At 36.4% G+C, this 18,609-nt stretch overlaps 1 protein-coding gene across 3 annotated transcripts in view; it reads left to right on the top strand.

Moving 5' to 3' along the window:
• Nucleotides 1-13,444, top strand: part of LOC145683810 (uncharacterized) — a 106,023-nt gene extending 92,579 nt beyond the window's left edge. For 2 of the 3 annotated variants that reach the window (XM_081755401.1, XM_081755402.1), the window contains exon 3: nucleotides 13,166-13,443. In XM_081755401.1, coding sequence (XP_081611527.1) covers nucleotides 13,166-13,192 — 27 coding nt within the window. In that variant the 3' untranslated portion in view covers nucleotides 13,193-13,443. Of the gene's footprint in view, nucleotides 1-13,165 lie in introns of all 3 variants that reach the window. The other variant, XM_081755400.1, reaches the window with a different exon arrangement.
• The last annotated feature ends 5,165 nt before the right edge of the window (nucleotides 13,445-18,609 follow it).

The raw sequence follows: 18,609 nt of genomic DNA, 5'->3' as shown, positions 1-18,609 counted from the left end.
TAAAATATGATAAAATTCAGAATCTGGCGTAACGAATGATACAAGATTCAAGTGGAGCAGCGTTTCCCAACCTTTTTCAACTTGCGGCACACTACAAGTGTAACTTGAATTCTCGGGGCACACTCGTATAGATATTATTTGTAAATATAAAATACCGTGGTAATTCTTTTCTGTGATTACTGATCTTCTCGCAGAGAAGAATGCTCGTTCACTGGTTTTCCCCCATGTTAAAGCATTACGCTTATTTTTCATTGTAATTTAAAAATGAGATGAGTTAAAGCATTGCAATGAGATAGAGGAATCAGTGTTTTAAAAGTACATCTTCTCTTTCGAAAATTGTATCCAACCTTTCACTAAGAAGGAAAATCACTAAATAACGAACAAACAAACAAATCTTTTTTACTTTTAAAACACAAATGTAGTTAATTTGTATGTATGTTTGCTTTGTAGAAATAATTGAATATGTTAAAATTTCAAGTTACGAAATAGTCTGCAACAATAAAGAAGCAATAATGATAACAAATACTTTTTTCAACATTAAAAATGTACAGAAAAGTAACACAGTACGAAACTTAAAATTGTAGATTCATAGTAGAGGTTCATAATAATATGAAATACATATACACATTTTCCCCTTTGTCTTGCAATTTGATTGCTATAGAATTAATAATTTTGTTTCGATTTCCTCGCGGCACACCGGTTGGGAAACGCTGCTGTGGAGGGTGTACCGTCAACAGAACAGTAACAGAAACAAATGAAGGAGGCTAATAGCATGGCCGTCTCTGGCAGGGGGACGCGTTCCCAAAAAGAATATAGGAAGGAGATTAAAAATAGATGAAGTTGAAAGTACTTATGTGGAAGAAGTAAAGAATTAAGATCAAATTAACGTTATACATGTTGCTAAGTGAAGCCTCTTCTGAATGCCGTGATATGATGGAAGTAAAACAAAAAATGAATTGAAATAACGTCCTTTAGGCTAAAGGAGACGATGATTGAGGCAAGTGAACGATGGTGGAAGAATTGTGGAATGAAAAAGTGGGAGGAAACGGGAGCACAAGAAAACCCACAGATACGATATTGTCCACCACAAACTTAGTTGTCCGGGGTTCGAACCAGGGACCCTACACACCAGAGGTAAGTGCTCTACCATTGAGCCACCATGCCCCCTAAGTAAAACAAAGGACATAAAAAAGACCGCAATTAGTGGATAGTATTAAAGCGAAGAAGTTACCAAAGTTACCCAATGACCTTTGCGTGGAAACTTCTAAATTTATAGTAAAAGTTCTACTACGCCAGTAGAAAATTACTAGTTGTAATAGAAAATTATAATAAATGCCATTGGTACGAAAGAAAAAAAACACAAAAGTTATCCTATGACCATCTCACGATGATTGAAGAGGAATCTCACTGAAAAATATAGCCAGGAAGGAAAGTAGGAGACGACAAGTTAGATACTAGTAAATTTAAAGATGGGTGAGTAAAAAAATGGATATGTTTGAAATTTCGAAGAAAATATATAAGTTAGTCTGGAGGATCGGTCATATAATCGTGCACTTTATGATACAAGTGTGAAATTTACAGTACACAATAACTGATGTGTAAACAACAATATTAGGGGTGGAGCCAATCGAAATTGGCGCTCTTGTCATAATGGGGGCCATATTGAAAAATTAATCTCGTAATGGTGTTTTTTCTTGAAAATAGCTTATATTTTTCTCTTTATGTGCAAGTGACAATATTATTTTAATTACTATTGACCAAATAATGAACAATTTACACATTTGTATATTTTAGTTTGTTATTTAGTTTATTTAGTTTGCTATTTTTCAAAATGGTGCCCAATGTGGCCATATTTAATATAATGCCATAACTATAGAGTGATGGGTATCAAAATATATGTTCTTGAGGTCACTAATTGCAAATATACGCTTAGAAACACTATCAGACGGTCTGTTCTTGATTTAAGAGAATGGAATTCATAGCACTATTAAGTATTTTAAGTTTATCTTTCTAACTTTACACGTCAAGCTTATGGAAATTGAAGTTTGAATATAAGATTTCTGCAATACCAAAACTGTACAATAAGACATATCCCATAGCAACAAAATTGAGAATTTTACTTCATGTTAAAACATGAAGGAGAGTAAAATTGGAATTTACAGTCTTTCTCAGTGTACCTATATTCAGCGTTCACTCCTTTACATCTACAAAGAGCTGTACATGGTAAGTCAGCTTTGAAACAGCTACACTTTTCAGAACACACTTTGGAACAGTTACATTTCAATATCACTCTTGAAGATTCACTGACTAGTGGATTTGTTATCCAACGACGTATCCATCTTCCTTCCTTGGTTTGTGTCCATCCGTAAATACTCGGAGACGGAAGTTCAGGTTCTTTTTCAAGTGATCTTCCCCAAATTTGTCCTGCTTGATAAGCTGTTCGAAGTAAATGCTGTAGCAAAGCATCTTGAGTTGGAGGTTAAAGCTCAAGCTCACGACCCTTTCGTGTAAACATCTTTTGCCTTACTACATTTATGTCATTATCTATGCTGCAACGGTCATATAGCGATACAACAAATTTTTCAACAATTGGAAACACTGTCTTCACGGTTTCTACATCTGGAGCACTTTATAATACTTGAAATGCCGACGTAACCTCATAAGCTTTCCAGGCTGTCAAAGCTAATATTTTACCTTTACCCGCAAATTTAGATGTAGTGTCACTTTCCGTCAAAGCATAAAAAGCAAGTATTGCAGAGCTTTCCTCACTTCCCAGTGCCTTTGATATTGCTGTAGCATTGATGTAACGCATGTTTTCCTGATCCATACAATACCCACAAACAATCACATTCCAACTTAGCTGCATGGTTGACTGCCAACACAACCACATCTGAGTCAACCGTACAAACTTGTATATTTCGACACCTTTCTATTATACCATCTGCTGCATGTAAAATATCCTTGTGTCTGCTTCATCTTGAGAACATGGTACTATTCGACTTAAATTCGCAGGTTGTGACCTAACGGCACTGTTTCCTTGAGTGACAACAACTTTTCCTGGATATTCTGCTGAACTTACAAATTTTGCCAATAAAAGAAATAATTCTGTTTTGTTTTCATTAACTTTAAGAAAGTCCTTCCAGTTTTCAGGCACATTTTTTAATCGCTTCAACTTTTCTTCGAATGCCTGTTCCTCTCTTTTCACGAACACAATTCTTCAAGCTATCTGGTTTATACGTATCAAACACTATGTCAACACGTTTTATTTGTCCTTTAAATCGATTTCGAATCATGTTTATGAACTTTTCGGCATAGTCAGCAAATGAATCTGTAGATTCGGGTGTCAGAAAGTGTACAATGACTGCACCATCAAGAATAATCATTTCAACATCAGGTCCAGCTTGATGAGGTTCATTATCTTCTTCACTGCAAGAAATAAGTTTTTCCAGGCAGGGTTCTATGTCTGATTTACTTACATACCGAATGCTTCCATTGCACTCTGCCAGTGACGGAGGAAATGATTGATGCTCATGACTGAAAAACTGATAAAGGTTGCCATCTCGAACTTGACATCCTATGTACATTCTAAGGAAAAGATTGCGGTCTTGTTTGACGGCTACAATTTGTTGGGGGTGGTTGTACATTTCGACCTAATTGGAGAACTGAAAAGCGGAAATTTATTCTTTGTCAGAGTTTCATTCATATAAACTTCACAGTTTAATAGACGATCAATGAAGAATTGTGTGCTCTGTTCTCTTCCAAGTGCTTCCATGTTTCTATATGACTTTGTAACATTTTCGTCAGCAACCACACGTGAATCCAAGGTAACTAAATCTTGCGTACTGTCCAGAAAAGGATCTCCCATTTCTTTTATTGTTTCCGCCAGGTTTCTAACATCCTTGATAAATCGAATCTGATTTTATGACACTTGTTCATGATGAATAGTTGAATCTGAGGAACTTGACAGGCTAATAATGTTTAAGAATTCCTCCACTACCCTTGGTATTTCTGGCCCTGAGACCATCCATCTACGAAGTGCTTCTGGATTCTCTGTAATTCCTACAGCTCCTCCTTCGCCCTTAACAAGTACATTATTATGTTTATGTGCTTCGTCAAGAGGCATGAAAGAAAAAGGTCTCGAAGTTTTATTTACTGTGAACTTCCCCTTGGAGAATTCTAGAAGAATAGTAGGCTGAGTTCCTTTAAGTCTTCTCATATCTCGGAGATGAACTGAAACAGCTCTAGCGTAGTTAGTATGATCCAAAGCAAAGAACAACCACACAATGTTTGATGAAGAACTCACATAGCACTGAAAATCTCCTTCATGGACAGATCGATCCCATGTTAATATGTCAAGGATGACTTTCATTATAAAGTTCCAGAAGAAAAACTGGGGACTTTCCTTGCATCTAATTTCTGACCACTCATTAAAAGATAAGAGCTCATTGCTGTCCTCTCTTGATTCAAGATATTGCTTATAGGCGTCGCTCTTCAGTTTGAAAAGTGTGCATGCTGTTGCTTGATAGGCACGAAGCTTCTTCTTTATGTGTACCACTTTCAGAAACGCGTTCGCAGACCCGGGAGTTGAAACTCTAGCTTGTTCCAGAGCAGTTGTCCAGCCACTTCCTTTGATAATGTCTCCAAGACATTTAAGAAGAGCCATCTTTATGTGAAGACCTCCTAACATTGCTACAAATGTATCTTCTCCATAAGAATTTGGCCAGGTCCATTGAATTTCCTTTAGAATCCTGAATACCGGTTGATCACAAGAGATGACTGGAACTTGATTGGGATTGAGGTGAGGCACAGATTTTCTAATCACATCAATGCAATGTTTTATTGTTACTACTGAGTTAGAATACTCAGAAAAAAGAGGCAAAAGAGCACTTTGAGTCGGAAGTTGTTGACTTTCATTTCTTTTTTTTAGAAGCATGATATGATGCCCATGTGCAATCTAGTCAGATGTGAATCTTCTTTTTCGGTATTACGGTAAACGTATTCTTTACTTTCTTTATCATTTCCAGCATTCCCAACTTCTAATGGTACTATCGTCTCAATTTTAGGTGGAGAGTGTTTCATCTTTGGGGAAAATATAGGCTTGACTAGAGTGTAACTCTCTGGGAGTTTCATGAACTTTTTTCCGTTGTGCACTATACGCTCTTCAACTTGTTCTTCACCCAAATTTTCAATATTTGGATGCTGAAACAATGATATTCCCGTTCCATGAAATGAAAAAGTAGATGATGTAGATGAAGGATTATGATCAATATTATCAATTGCAGCTGTAGTAAAACCATTTTTCTTCAAATGCAAGGGAGCTACTGCCTCTACTTTCATGAAATGAATTATAGCAGAATGACTCAATTCCGCTGAGAGGCAGAGAATTTTGTCATAAGATACACTAAGTCATAAGATACGCTAATGCGTTTTTTTTTTTCATATGTATGAGCGTATTCTTCTTCTGATCTTAATTTTAAATCTCTTTCACGATTATATAGGGCCACAAGACATGTTGCATGATACACTGCATCTTGAGCAAACGTATCACCAGCACTTAGCTTTACAATTAATTTGTGGTCTTGAAGAGTAAAAGCACATGATCTCACACGTTTATCAATTTTAAGTGTTCGTGATTTTCGAAATGACTATGATTTTTCATCCACTGGTTTGTCACAAAAGAAGCACAATATACACCCGCCTTGACTGACTGAAAGTGAGTCCTATGATCTGGTATTTTTCTCACTTGATGCAGACTCATCTGACTTATATTGACTTCCACTTTTCTTCTTCTTTTTTCTTTCAACTGCCCTGTTCAATTTAGTTTTATTGAATTTCAAAGAGCAGCTTTTATGATAGTTTGCCTTTTTATCCATAAATGTTTGCTTAATACCTTGTCCTTCATCCAGCCTTCTTATTTTAAACCCAGAAGATAGTGACTCAATTTCTTCAAATTTTACTATAATTTTCCGCTATAGATGAATACCCAGCAGCTTCATTTGATGATTTACCAGCAAAATCACCAGGGCAGGTCAGCCTCTCCTTTGTTATTTCTTGGCAAAAAAGACAAAGATCCCAGTTTGTGATTTCATCACGTGGTTTGGAAACCTCAGTATTGTCTATTAGTTTGAAATTTCGTTTCATTTTAGCTGCAGTTCAGTTCTGAAATAAATCGAAAACAAAATTTGAGTTACACTGAAAGACGAAAGAAATAGCAGGCAAAATAACTGTAAAACAACTAATAAAAATAAATAAATAAATAAAAATTAAACATTTAAATTCAATATTTTACCAGGTAAGTGTCAAATGACCTTTATTAAGAGCATAAAAGTGAAAAATAGATTATAATTTAAAAATTAAAATGCATTAACATGTTAAACAATACAATTAAATGTTATTTTATATGTACTGAGCGGCCATTTTTAATATGGCGGCTATCTCGTCGAAATCACGTGAATTTTTTTGGTTCCACCCCTAGAGTTGTTTCTTATGATGTCTACAAACCGTGTGTAAAATTTGGCGCTTGTATCATAAATTGCACGATTCTTTGAGATTTTGTTACGGATCCTCCAGACTACAAGGTTTCTTTGGGTTTTGGTTAGTTATTTAAGCCAGCAGGAGATTTTCAGGATGGGCGAAGAATGTGTTTGTTGAATGACCGTATTAATCAGATCTCTTAAAGTAGTATCGGGCAAATTGAAACAAGTGAACCGTATTCCATAGGTGTTAGTTGGATGGTTCCTTCTTGATCCCAAACACATTTACCATGTACGTGGCAATATGTTGCAGTTGTTTAAAGGGGTTGGGCGTGCTTGCTTACAGCCACAGCACTCGACATACTGTCGTTAACCACTGCTACTGAACAAGTGGCCCGAGCTTTTTTCTCGCTAGATTACGCAGACAAACACCGCTTGAAACAACTGAATGGATATCCAAAAGATATTGTTGTTCTGTGTTTAAATCTGTTATACCTCACGTTTCTTACATCCAGCGGACTGTAAGAAGTTCAAACTTACCAATTAGAAGATTTTCACAAGTCTGTATGACTATTCCAATCTGTCCTGAGAGTTCCGAAGTACCTTTGGTGCAGATATCTAATGTTTCCAATAAATGGCAAAACAGCAGTTCGTTTAAGTGAAAGAGATAAAGTGCGTGCGGAGTGACTTGCCGACGTTTTCTTCAATCATATGCATTACGCTGCTTCTTTCCACCCTGTTTTTATTTGTGTGCCGTCACACCCGATCGCTCGTAGATCAGACAATCAATGTTCTCTTTAATGAAATGAAAAAAATACTACGTTTAAACTCCTCGGCAGTTCCAGATAAAGCATTGTGGGCCTAAATAACTGGAGGGGAGGGAGTGACTCCGTTCTTCTACCAAACACACATGTTCTTCAAAGACATTTGAGATGTAGATTGAAATTCAGCTAAAAGTTTTTGCATTTCCCGCGTCACTTAGCTTCTATCAACACTATCTTTATTGTCAAGTGAAATTATCCCCACATCTTCCAAAGTAGCAGATACCATAAGAGCAACTTGTCTCCTCGAAGTCCCGGTTGTATTGGCAGCTGAAGCAACGTCATGTAGATTGAAGCGTGTCCGGATTTTTAGTGTTTCTTCCTTCTTTCAGCCTTTTTCCGAATTTCTCCTGTCATTTCTGCATTCACATTTGCAACTATCATTTCCCTATTCCTTCGTTGATCCATAAAAAAAGATCGCTGTGCTTCTGACACTTTGTTCACTCTTTCACAGTTGTACAACTTTCTGGATCAGTAAACTTGGACAAGAAAACATGAAAGAGTTTTTGTTTACTTTCCTTAAAACGTTTCATCTTTTCTTCAGCCGAGACACGTTTTTCAGATTTACATACACATTCATTGATGACATTTTATAATCCAAAATCATGTCCGTCACTGTAAGATTCAAAGTCTTTGTCTCATCTTATTCGCGGTGACGTTCGCCACATCCCCGAAGGACGAATTTTCACCTGTTGCATCTTCTCTACACTACTTCTCAAAGAAAATGTTTCATAATATCGCAATAATTTGAAAGTTTATTGTCCGATAGTTCTTCTAGCCACCCAAATAAGAAGTCCTTGTCAGTTAGATGCAATTTTTTTTCTTACTCATTTTACGAAATTACTTTCTAATAATTACAAAATAGTAGTAACTGCGCAGTAAACGACAAATATACACACAAGCAAGTAATATCCAACGATACACAGGTACAACACGACATGCAGTTTACAGCTGCAAAGAACAAGGTAGACAAAGCTTCTTATTGTGTTGAAAACAGATTTTATGAAGAAAAAAACGAGGAATAAATGTATATAGTAAGTTATAAAAAAAAGTAATAGTGCCCTAGTAAATTATTTAAAAAGCCTTAAAAAGAGGAGCCATTAATGTGTGTTTTTTTTTTTTTTTTTTTTTTTTTTTGGTTATAACGACTTGTCCTAAGGGACAATGGAGATAAAAGTTAATGAGACTTTTTAATTGTAAAAAAATCATGAAGTTCTTAGTGTGAAGTTAAAAACTGATAAAATTCTGCAATATAATGGGATAAAGGCTGACAAAAAAAGGTGAGAAAGGAAAAAATCACGGAGGCAGCCGAGACGTTAAGAGAGATTTTGAGTTAGTCATCTAGAAAGGAAGGAACAACGGACATTGGGTGAGAGGTTTCCTCATTTACCTGTAAGTTCAACTACTTCCTCTAGTAAAAAAAAAAAAAAAAAAAAAAAAAAAAAAAAGCTATCGTATAATCGCATTATCATCATTATGTACGTACATGGTGTAAAATAAATTGTAACTAAGCATCTTGAGGCAAATTAAAGTGCTTTTACTTATATATATATATATATATATATATATATATATATATATATATATATATATAATAAAAATAATAATAAAACCTACCTCTCATGCTCTAATACAACAGCATAAGATACGGTTTATAAAATCATCTGCCATACCTAACTCTAAACATTTAATTAACCATTTTTATTAATTAGCATATTGAAAACAAACAAACCCCTCCGCTAAGACCACTCCTTCTCCTCCACTCTCCTTCCAAAAGCATCAATACTTACCAACTGTCTACCACTACCAACCCCTTTTCCCGCCCTCTTGCAAAACTCTGAGAACACATACCCGTCCCCACCTATAATCTGTTCCATGTAACCTGATTGGAAAAAGAAGAAGTTTTTCCCCCACCATGCTCAAGTACAGATGAATGTTAAGTGTTCCGTCTTCCACCATCAGCTTACGTATTTTATAATTAAGCTATTATCACGTATTATACGTTTTAAAATACGTATTTCTTAAGCCGAGTAAGCTTCATAACAGCTTACTCGGCTTAAGGAATTTAATGACTTGTGGTTTGCAGTAAATAAGTGAACCATTGTACCTAGCTACAAAGATGTGAAGTACAAAAATAAGAAACATTGATATTTTGTGTTATAACAAGACAGAAATCGTTATGCGCAATGTAGTTTCATCTCTTATAAGTGCCCACATCAAATTCAATATTTGTTGGCACAAATGCGTGATTGTGAGCTTATCCTGTGTTCTAAATATTTAATATGTTCATGTACGTTAGATGTTTCCAAAGTTTTAGGAATCTTAGTTTGTTTTTATTTGTTTCACTTAGTGGATGTCGTCTATCTTAAATTGTAGATTTCCAATATAATGTCGATTTAATTGTGTCCTTTTGTCCCACCATGGCACTACCTTCTGAAGAACTTTTTCCAAATCTTTTTGGGATGTCTTTTATCATCCTGTTTACAGACAGTTGTACATATTCTGGTAACGCATACATTTAAAAGATTCTTTAGCTGAGGAAACAGTAACCCGAAGAAACAGTAATCATTATATTGACCACAGAAGAAACTGTGGCAATCTTTTAAAAAGGATCTTCTGTCTATGATTTTCCTTATTTTAACTTGTTTGCTTCTGAGTTAAATTATGAGATCCAGATTTGGTCTGTTGTTTTTAACTTGCGTCTTTTCCCTCTGTTCAGGTTTTATTTCGGCTCTAACAGTCGAGATGCCCAACAAGTTAAAATCTTTCTCACGTCTAAATTATTGTGTTGGATCTCATAAGCTAGCCATGTAGTACCAATGTCTACGCTTGCACTAATTTCACGAATAGTCGTTCATCAACAAATCTCTCTATATCAGTAAAGATTATGTTATTTATTCGCCCGTTTCTTGATTGTCTTGAGAGGGGTACGGTGGTTCAGTGGTAGAGCATTGGTGCATTGAGTCCCTGGTTCGATCCAGTAAGTTTGAAATGAAATGAAATCTTTGGGTTTTACGTCCCACGATTATGCCGGTTAGGCTAAAGGAGACAAATGAGTAATGAATGAAATAGTAGAATGAAGAAAGTGGGAGGAAACGGGAGAACCCCGAGTAAACCCACGCACACAGTGTTTGTCCAGCACAAAGTTCACTTGGCGGGGGTTGGGATCGAACCTGGGACCCCAAGCACCAGAGGTGAACGCTCTACCACTGAGCCACCGCGGCCCCCTCCAGTAAGCTTGTGGTGGACAATATCGTATCCGTGAGTTTTCTCGGGGTACTCCTGTTTCCTCCCACACTCCATTCCATCAATGCGTCCATCATCATTCACCCATCATTTGTCTTAATCGTAGTCTCCTTTAGGCTAACAGACAGATAGGTGGGACGTTAAACTGAAAAAAATATTTTTGAATCATCATCTACTCGTTCTGCACGCTTTAAAATCATCATTCCAGTGATACACTGTGCTTTTGGATTCTGCAAAGTCTTCAGAAACTGCTAATGCTCGTCTAACAATTTCAGACGATTTTACGTTTCTTTCCACAAAATGAAAACAATGTATCCAAACGTGTCGAACCATATTGATTACCAGGGCCCGGATCTTGTTAACCTAAAATTTTCTAGAAAGTGACCTATAAAATGACACTAAAATTCCTGTAAAATGCCCCTAAAATTCACAAAAATTGACCTTAAAAATTGCGTTTTCTTAAATGTTTATTTCGTAAAACATTGACATTTTTAAATATCCATTGTATTTTAATTAACGTTTGTCACTCATATTCAAAAAGTTTTGTTTCAGTTTGTTGCAGTCCATTGATCATTTATGTCCGTTGATCACTCCATTGTACGGCATTGTACGTACTGAAAGCGTCAATTCACTCCCGAGTTGAAACTAGGAAGCACTCTTAAACAATAAAAGTTCGCAAGTGTAGACTACATGAGAATAATAGATAAAAACCCTGTTTAAAATCTTTGTACGCCTTCTAATCCATTTTTAGTTATTCATATGATCACATGTTTTGTGGTCAACAATCCAAAACTATCCGTTCGGACACCTACCAACCTCCACCTTTCGTCAACCAGCTACAGCTTAGTTTTCATTAGCTTGTTAAGAATGCAGTTTTTCCACCCCAATGGTCAGGAAGCATGAAAAGAGATTTATTTATCTTCATCTTTTTCACATCCGTAAACAGTGTTCATTTTAAGATTTCCTTATGTAGAAGAAACAGAATAAAAAGACCCTAAGTGACCTAAAAGTTACCTTAAAATATTAAAAAATGACCTGAAACTTCAAAACGGCAAAAAGTGACCAAAAGTTGACCCTAAAAATATATATTTTTAGAACCTAGATCTGATGGATAACGGTTTTATTAGAATTTGCCTTGTCTTATGCGTAACAGAAAAAAGTTGACTTGTCAACAAAATCCGGGCCCTGTTAATGTGTTAATTACCTTTAAGTAAAATTGCTCAGGGCTAAAAGGGGACCTGAAAACGTGGGGGGACGGTAGGTAGCGCATGATGTCACGCCGTTCCCCCTACCTATCTTTGCCCATTGTATATTTTTTTAGAAACTGGGGGGACGCCTTACATATTTTGTCAAGGTAGGGTAACGACGTTCCCCCGCGTTCCCCCACACTTTTACCCCTGAAATTGCTAAAATTTAAAAAAATAGAAATGGAATATTTAGCTTAACGTCCCACAGTTATGCCCTTTAAGCTAAGGGAGACGATGATTAAAGTAAGTGAATTGTGATGGAAGAATGGTGAAATGAGAAAGTGGAAGGAAACGGGAGTACCCCGAGAAAACCCATCGATACGATGGTGTCCTCCGCAATCTTATTTGGCCGTGAATTGAACGAGGGACCCCACGCAAAAGAGACAACTGCTATACCATTGATCCAAGCCACAATGTCCACAAAGAGATCGCTAAAAGAATAGCCAGAACTTGTCTAGTGCTAATAATTACTATTAATACTTCAGTATTCTGTTGTTATAAGAATTTCTCAGAATTTTAAAGACATCGTTAGTATAATTCATTAAAGAGTTGCAAAGTAAACGATATTACAATACACTCTGTACAGGCACGTAGCTAAGGGGTGGGTCCGGGAGGATCCAGATATGAAAAATATTAAGGAAGGATGAAACAAAAAGATAAATCAGCGCCAAAAATATAAAGCTACAGCAAGCGTTTGGTTACTCTTTCTTATGAGGAGCTTTGTGTGGAGGAAACTGGAGGGGTGGGAGTGAATATTATTGTAACGAAGCATTCCGAATTCCATCTATCTCCATGTTAATCCTATGGACTACAAATGACGATCGATAAACAAGTTCGATAAGGTAGACTCTCAGGTAGAACTTAACAAATACCCAGAATCACCAATAATATGAGCCATTTTAAATTTCGCGGTAACACTAGTCCATTTTATAGGATGTCTTTACTCCCGAAAGAGATCTCGTTGCTATCCTTGACAGTCATTAAACGAAGAGAAGAAAAAGAAGAAGAAAGAATACAAGAAGAACCGATTTCGAATGACCTCCGAAGACTATATCTTTTTAATGCTTTTTTTTTAATCTTTTACTCAAGATTTCTTCATAGTTTTTCTTATTAAAATACTTTCTAACATATCCTCATTTTATTGTCTTAAGAGACCAATATGGGTATGTTGCCAGTAAAATAGTTTAGATTGATCTATCCCCTGGTGTGTAACCACAGTATTTTGTCACGGACCCCCCCTATTGCGAAATCCTGGCTACGTGCCTGCTCTGTAAATTAGTTTATTCTAGAAAAATGACATATAATGCAATGTGTTAAGAATAGAGGTAATATGATGCTGCTTACATACTAAAGAATGTATCTTGCGTTTTTATTGCAGATTTCCAAGAAGCATTGCCCACTTTAAGTCAGTAGGCTGTAAGTGCCACAGAAGATCTCTGCTTCCAACATCACCAAGTGATCAGAGAAATCATTCTATGTTTCATTCTGTGATAGTATTAAGTTAAAGATAATAATATATTCAGTGGAGAAAACAGTTACCAAAAACGTAGCTAAATAAAAAGTTTGTATTCAGAAGCTGTATGGATAACACATAAATGTATACTAGTGTGTGATTTTCATTACAATATGTAACTGTAAATTTCTAATAAAGTTAAATTTTAACTTAACTATCTGAAGTACTTATCAATGGTTGATTAAATAAATGTTAATGTAGAATTTATTTTCAGCATTAGGACTCATAAAGATCCATGTTTCTCAAAGTCTTGTTCCAAGTCTTCAACACTCTCATAGCGCTGCTTAACAAATTTCTGTTCTATGTAAATTAAGAGCGAGAACGTATAGTCACATGATTTCCGTATGAAAGAATCAGTGGTGGCTAATATTAGTGCTGTAGCATGATTTCCGGATGAAAGAATCAGTGATGGCTAATATTAGTGCTGTAGCATGATTTCCGGATGAAAGAATCACTGGTGGCTAATATTAGTGTTGCAGCGTTGCGCAACGACCAAAGTTTTTCAAGAAAAATATTATTGGCAGTAGTAGTAAAGAAGAAAAGAACTTTATTTTCCAAAACTTACATGTATACCTTAAATAACATATACTGAGCGCTCACTGAATTACGACTACCCCTCCACACAAGAAAGTGTGGCCAGCAGCCAAGCTGTATACATGACCACCCCGACTAGTAGTATTGCAGAGAAAGAACACACTTGAGGCTATATGTTGGCAGACAGCACACTGTTATAATGGGAGGTGGGCAGGATTTATTCGCATTCCAATAGGATATGATAATGGGTACCCGAGCAATAGGTGAGTCAGTAACCTAGACAACAATGCTTGTCGGATGCACCCGTTCCTGTGTAGTGAAGGTGTACAAGGAGCGGGAAAAAATGAGATAACTGTCTCCAAGAGACGGAGAGACGAATGGAAGTTCAAAACGTAAGATGATCGTAGCGTCGAACAGCTCTTGACAGCGAAACGAACCATCAAGAATTACATGGCCAATAATATGGTGGATGCATAACACCCATATCCCATGCAACTATGCAGCGTACACTGACACGTATGAAGTTCCACAACATACAAGCCCACCCCTTACGACTCGCGTTTGGGCACAGGAAAATACAATTTTACCGTAGCTGATTGGAAAAGGATGTGTTTGCCCGATAAACCACGGTTTGTGCTATTCCTCTCGGACAGACGTGTGCATGTGTCGCACCAACAGCACAAAGCTGTGGACCTCTTGTGCGTAGTGCTTACTGCACAGGCAAGTAGTGGCGACTGTATTTTTGGGGAATGCTATTGTTGGTATGGACTGGAACCGTTGGTATGAACTACAGCAAAACATCCATTCTGTGCCTGCAGTTATTAGAGAATCACGAACACCCTACAATGCAACACCTCTACCCACACGAAGACGGCAATTTCCAGGACAATGCAGGGTGCCACCAAGCCAAGACTGTACTTGCTTGGATTAAGGAACATTCCACGGAGCTGTAGCATAAGAATTGCCCCCTAACTCATCGGATCTTAATCCTATAGAACATTTATGGTATGTTTCGGAACGAGCTTTTTCCACCATGACTCCTGCACTAACATCTGTGGGTTTACTGTGAAATGCCGTCAGGAATATATTGTGTCAAATTCCCATTGAAACATATCAGCAACTCTCTGAATCAATGCCACGCTGAGTCCAGGCCGTCCTTTGTGCAAAAGGTGGAGCCACAAAGTATTAGATAGGTGGTCGCAATTCAATGAGCATTTAGTGTATATTTTACTTCTATAACTATAAAATCCATCTTTTAAAAAATCCGTCAAAGAGTCTCTAATTAATATTACGTTGCAGCGAGCATACAACTACCAGATTTCTACAGCACGAACAATATTGGAGCGAACAATTGTTAAGTCTCCTTTTCCCTATCTCACAAGGTCAAGGTTCTGATCGTTGCAGTGCTCGTGCAACACGGCATGAGGCTTTTCGCGCTAAATAAGATTTCTGAATTTTATTTTGCTACCAATTAACAAATGGAATCTATTTCTATGCATTCACATATTTAAATTACGGGACTGTGCTGAAGAAAACCAATATAATGACACAAATTTTAAAAAAGTGGTCGCAGAATTCCAAAATAAAGAAAGTATATAGTAGAGCAGAAAACAAAATGCATAAGCATTTACAAATTCTTAGCTTATATAGACAATAATTAAGGCTTCTTGTACAGTGATTTCTGAACGAAATATTAATAAGTTAATATATAGAGTCATATTTGAAGAATTACAAATAAGATTCCTTATTTCTGAACACAACGTAATTCGTTGAACTAGCAACCGTGTGTGCTCTTGCTTCTGACAAGAACTGCCAATCAAGGAAAAATTCTGGTAAGCCTTAGAACCTGAGTTAATAAAATGAAAAATCATATTTCTGCTTTACGAAACATTATCCTAACAGACGTTTATGTTAAAAATTGTAAATTATTTCCCCTTCTGTGGATATTATTTTAGTATATGCATCAGTGGCGTATTTACGGTTTTGCTTCGGGGGGACTTTGCTAACTTTCGGACGGGGGGCTTTGCCTGGAAATGTGAAAATTCTGCAAGATATTTCATTTATTTTACTATGGTAAGATTTCGGGGGAGGGCTTAAGATTTGCTTTCGATTAGCAACTGTAGAAAGATTTAGCATATTTTGCGGGTTCTGTAAATAGTGGCATACTAAACGCAGATAGGTTAATTGTGCTAAAGGTATCACATGCAAAATCGTATTGTCTAGTTCGCTACGTTTCCGCTTTTCGAATATTTTCATTTGTTTTGAAGATATTACAGAAAAACTCTAAAATTAGCGGAAGCTCCCCCCAGTGGCGAAGCTAAGGGAGGACCAAGGGGGGCCAGGCCCCCTTGTTCAAATTCTTGGCCCACCTAGTGGCCCCCCTACACGGTGATATTGCTAATAGGTCGACAAATTGTGAGTGGGTCGTTGCTACAAGTAAAACTACTACCAAAACGCCTCTCGACAAGAGAATTACCAACTGCAGAATACCGTATGTTGCAATAGTCTCCGTTCCGAATAAAATACCGGTATCGTTACTCGTTTTTGCTTGTATTTCAGCAAGATCTAATTCACTGAAATCTGTGGGGTACATATGCATTGACCTCACTACTTGAACATTCCTTTTAACCTCTGTCCCTTATCTAGTTATCTCCTTTGGTTTGGACAAAGAACCAGAAAGAAAAATCAAATCAGTCGGCATTCTCATTCGCTTCAATGTTGAAAGTCATACTAAAATATGAGATGCTTACTTACAAATAACACACACTACAGAAAAATATTACCCTTGCGTTGGACGAAAGAAGTTTTCGTACATTGCTTATTAAAATTTGTACACCAAGTAATTAATTCCCACTGATTATGGCGACATAGAACAAATGCATAGCATCCATTAAATAATTTGGCATTATTATTATTTTCAAAGCATCTTAATATCGAGCCGTCTTGTTTAATTAACAATAAAAGAAGAGAGCAGAAGTTTTCATTACTTGTGAAATAATCATTCCCTCTGTTGTTCGCATCCCGATCGTTTGAGAAAAATTAGATACTGAATACTACAAGCAACTACTATTTGCTACCGATACTGGTTCTCCCGCTCGATTACCTTCTGGTCTTGTCATTAGTACGTCTAGTTTCCTAACGCTCTTGGCCATTAGCAATTCTGTAGAATCCTTCTGGTAAATGTTAACAAGCGTTACTAGCGGCCTCCAGGCAAACGGAGTCAGCGCTTGATGGACCGATACTACTAACTAAAGCCTGGGGAAATGTAATAAAATTCAGCGATTCTTTGTAAATAAATCGTTCAGAAGTATTTTCCTTTAAAAATTTCAACTGTAGTTTCATCCCTAAAATGCTACTTCATAAAGAAATTCCACAGTTTATCACAGAGCCAGTGTTACAATATCCTGATTACTAATCATCAGGTAAGATATCGAGATGATACAAGTTGTTCGCGGCAGTAAAGTTATTTTGTATAAAAGTGATAGTTACTCCCGTGACCAGGTTGTGTCATCCCGTTATCTTATCTGATATTTAGTAATCCGAGAGATATCAGGAGTTTATGGAACTGGTCTATAAAGACTCCATTCAGTGAGTTCAGTCATTGAATATCAAATTTTATCACAGATTTATATATGTTTTTCGTCAAAATATTCTTAACCATTTCCGAGAAAATTATATTGTAGGAATTATGCAGAACACTAAATAAGTGGTGACATGAATTTTGAACAGGATATAAGCCTACTAGTTAATGCTGTGCATTCATATCCAATCTCAAAACTAACAATATTAATTTAGCATCGACTACAGGATAGTAGCGTTAAGTTACTTCAACTACATTTGAATTTATTTTAAGGCTTTGAAACATCCGAGGCTCAGAGAATAGAAATGAGGGAAATGAGTCAATTGGGCCATAAACATTTCGCTAGTGAACTAAGGAAGAATCTTGGTAAACTCCTAAGTCGAAATATTTGCCCACGAGGGATCGATCACATCATCTTCCGAATCTGAAGTCATTGTAATACTGCTAAGCTCAAATGCACATGGTTGATCATACTTTTGTTTTTGTATTCATATGCAGTTTTATTAACTACCTAAGTAAACTACATACTTTTTTGTAATGTAAACTGTTACAAACTGGTATTGATCAATGCTTATGTGTGTTACAGCTGCCAAGCACACAAGTGAAATTAGCTATTTTAACAAGACAATATAGACGAAGCGCTGTTTTTGAAATTTATAATCTTCCACCTTTTCTGAAATAATACTGTCCCTTCTACCGTTTAACACAACATAAAATAATTTACCTTGTCACGTAATAATACTTGTTTATTAAAAGTTTTAGAAAGGTAACGAAAGTGTATAGTTTATACAAGTGTTTGAAGTGTTATATTTAATGTTTTTCTTTGTTGTGAGAGTGAGGAAAATCATTACAATAAATAGAATAAGTTCAGTTCCTAAAATAACTAGCATCATGATATACGTGCAAATTTCAACGAGGCACTTTGTTCCCTTTTGATTTTGAGTGTGTGTGTATATATATTTCTCTACTTCTACGTTCCACCTAAATCAATCAGCCACACATATTTTAAACACCGTGATTAAGTAACTACTTATATTAGAATGGAAATCAATTGTATAAATGTGCCCTAGTTGTTTGAGTTAGTAAATTCTTACATTTTCCCTGTTTTGAAAACAGTAAAATCATGAACAACAAAAATGGAAACATTCATCTTGAACACACAAACACACACACACACACACACACACACACATAT

Source organism: Thermobia domestica, chromosome 4 (genome assembly GCF_964235325.1).
Source record: "Thermobia domestica chromosome 4, izTheDome1.hap1.1, whole genome shotgun sequence".
Lineage (NCBI taxonomy): Eukaryota > Metazoa > Arthropoda > Insecta > Zygentoma > Lepismatidae > Thermobia > Thermobia domestica.
Note: the sequence above shows the minus strand (reverse complement) of the source record. Positions and strands in the feature narration are given on the sequence as shown.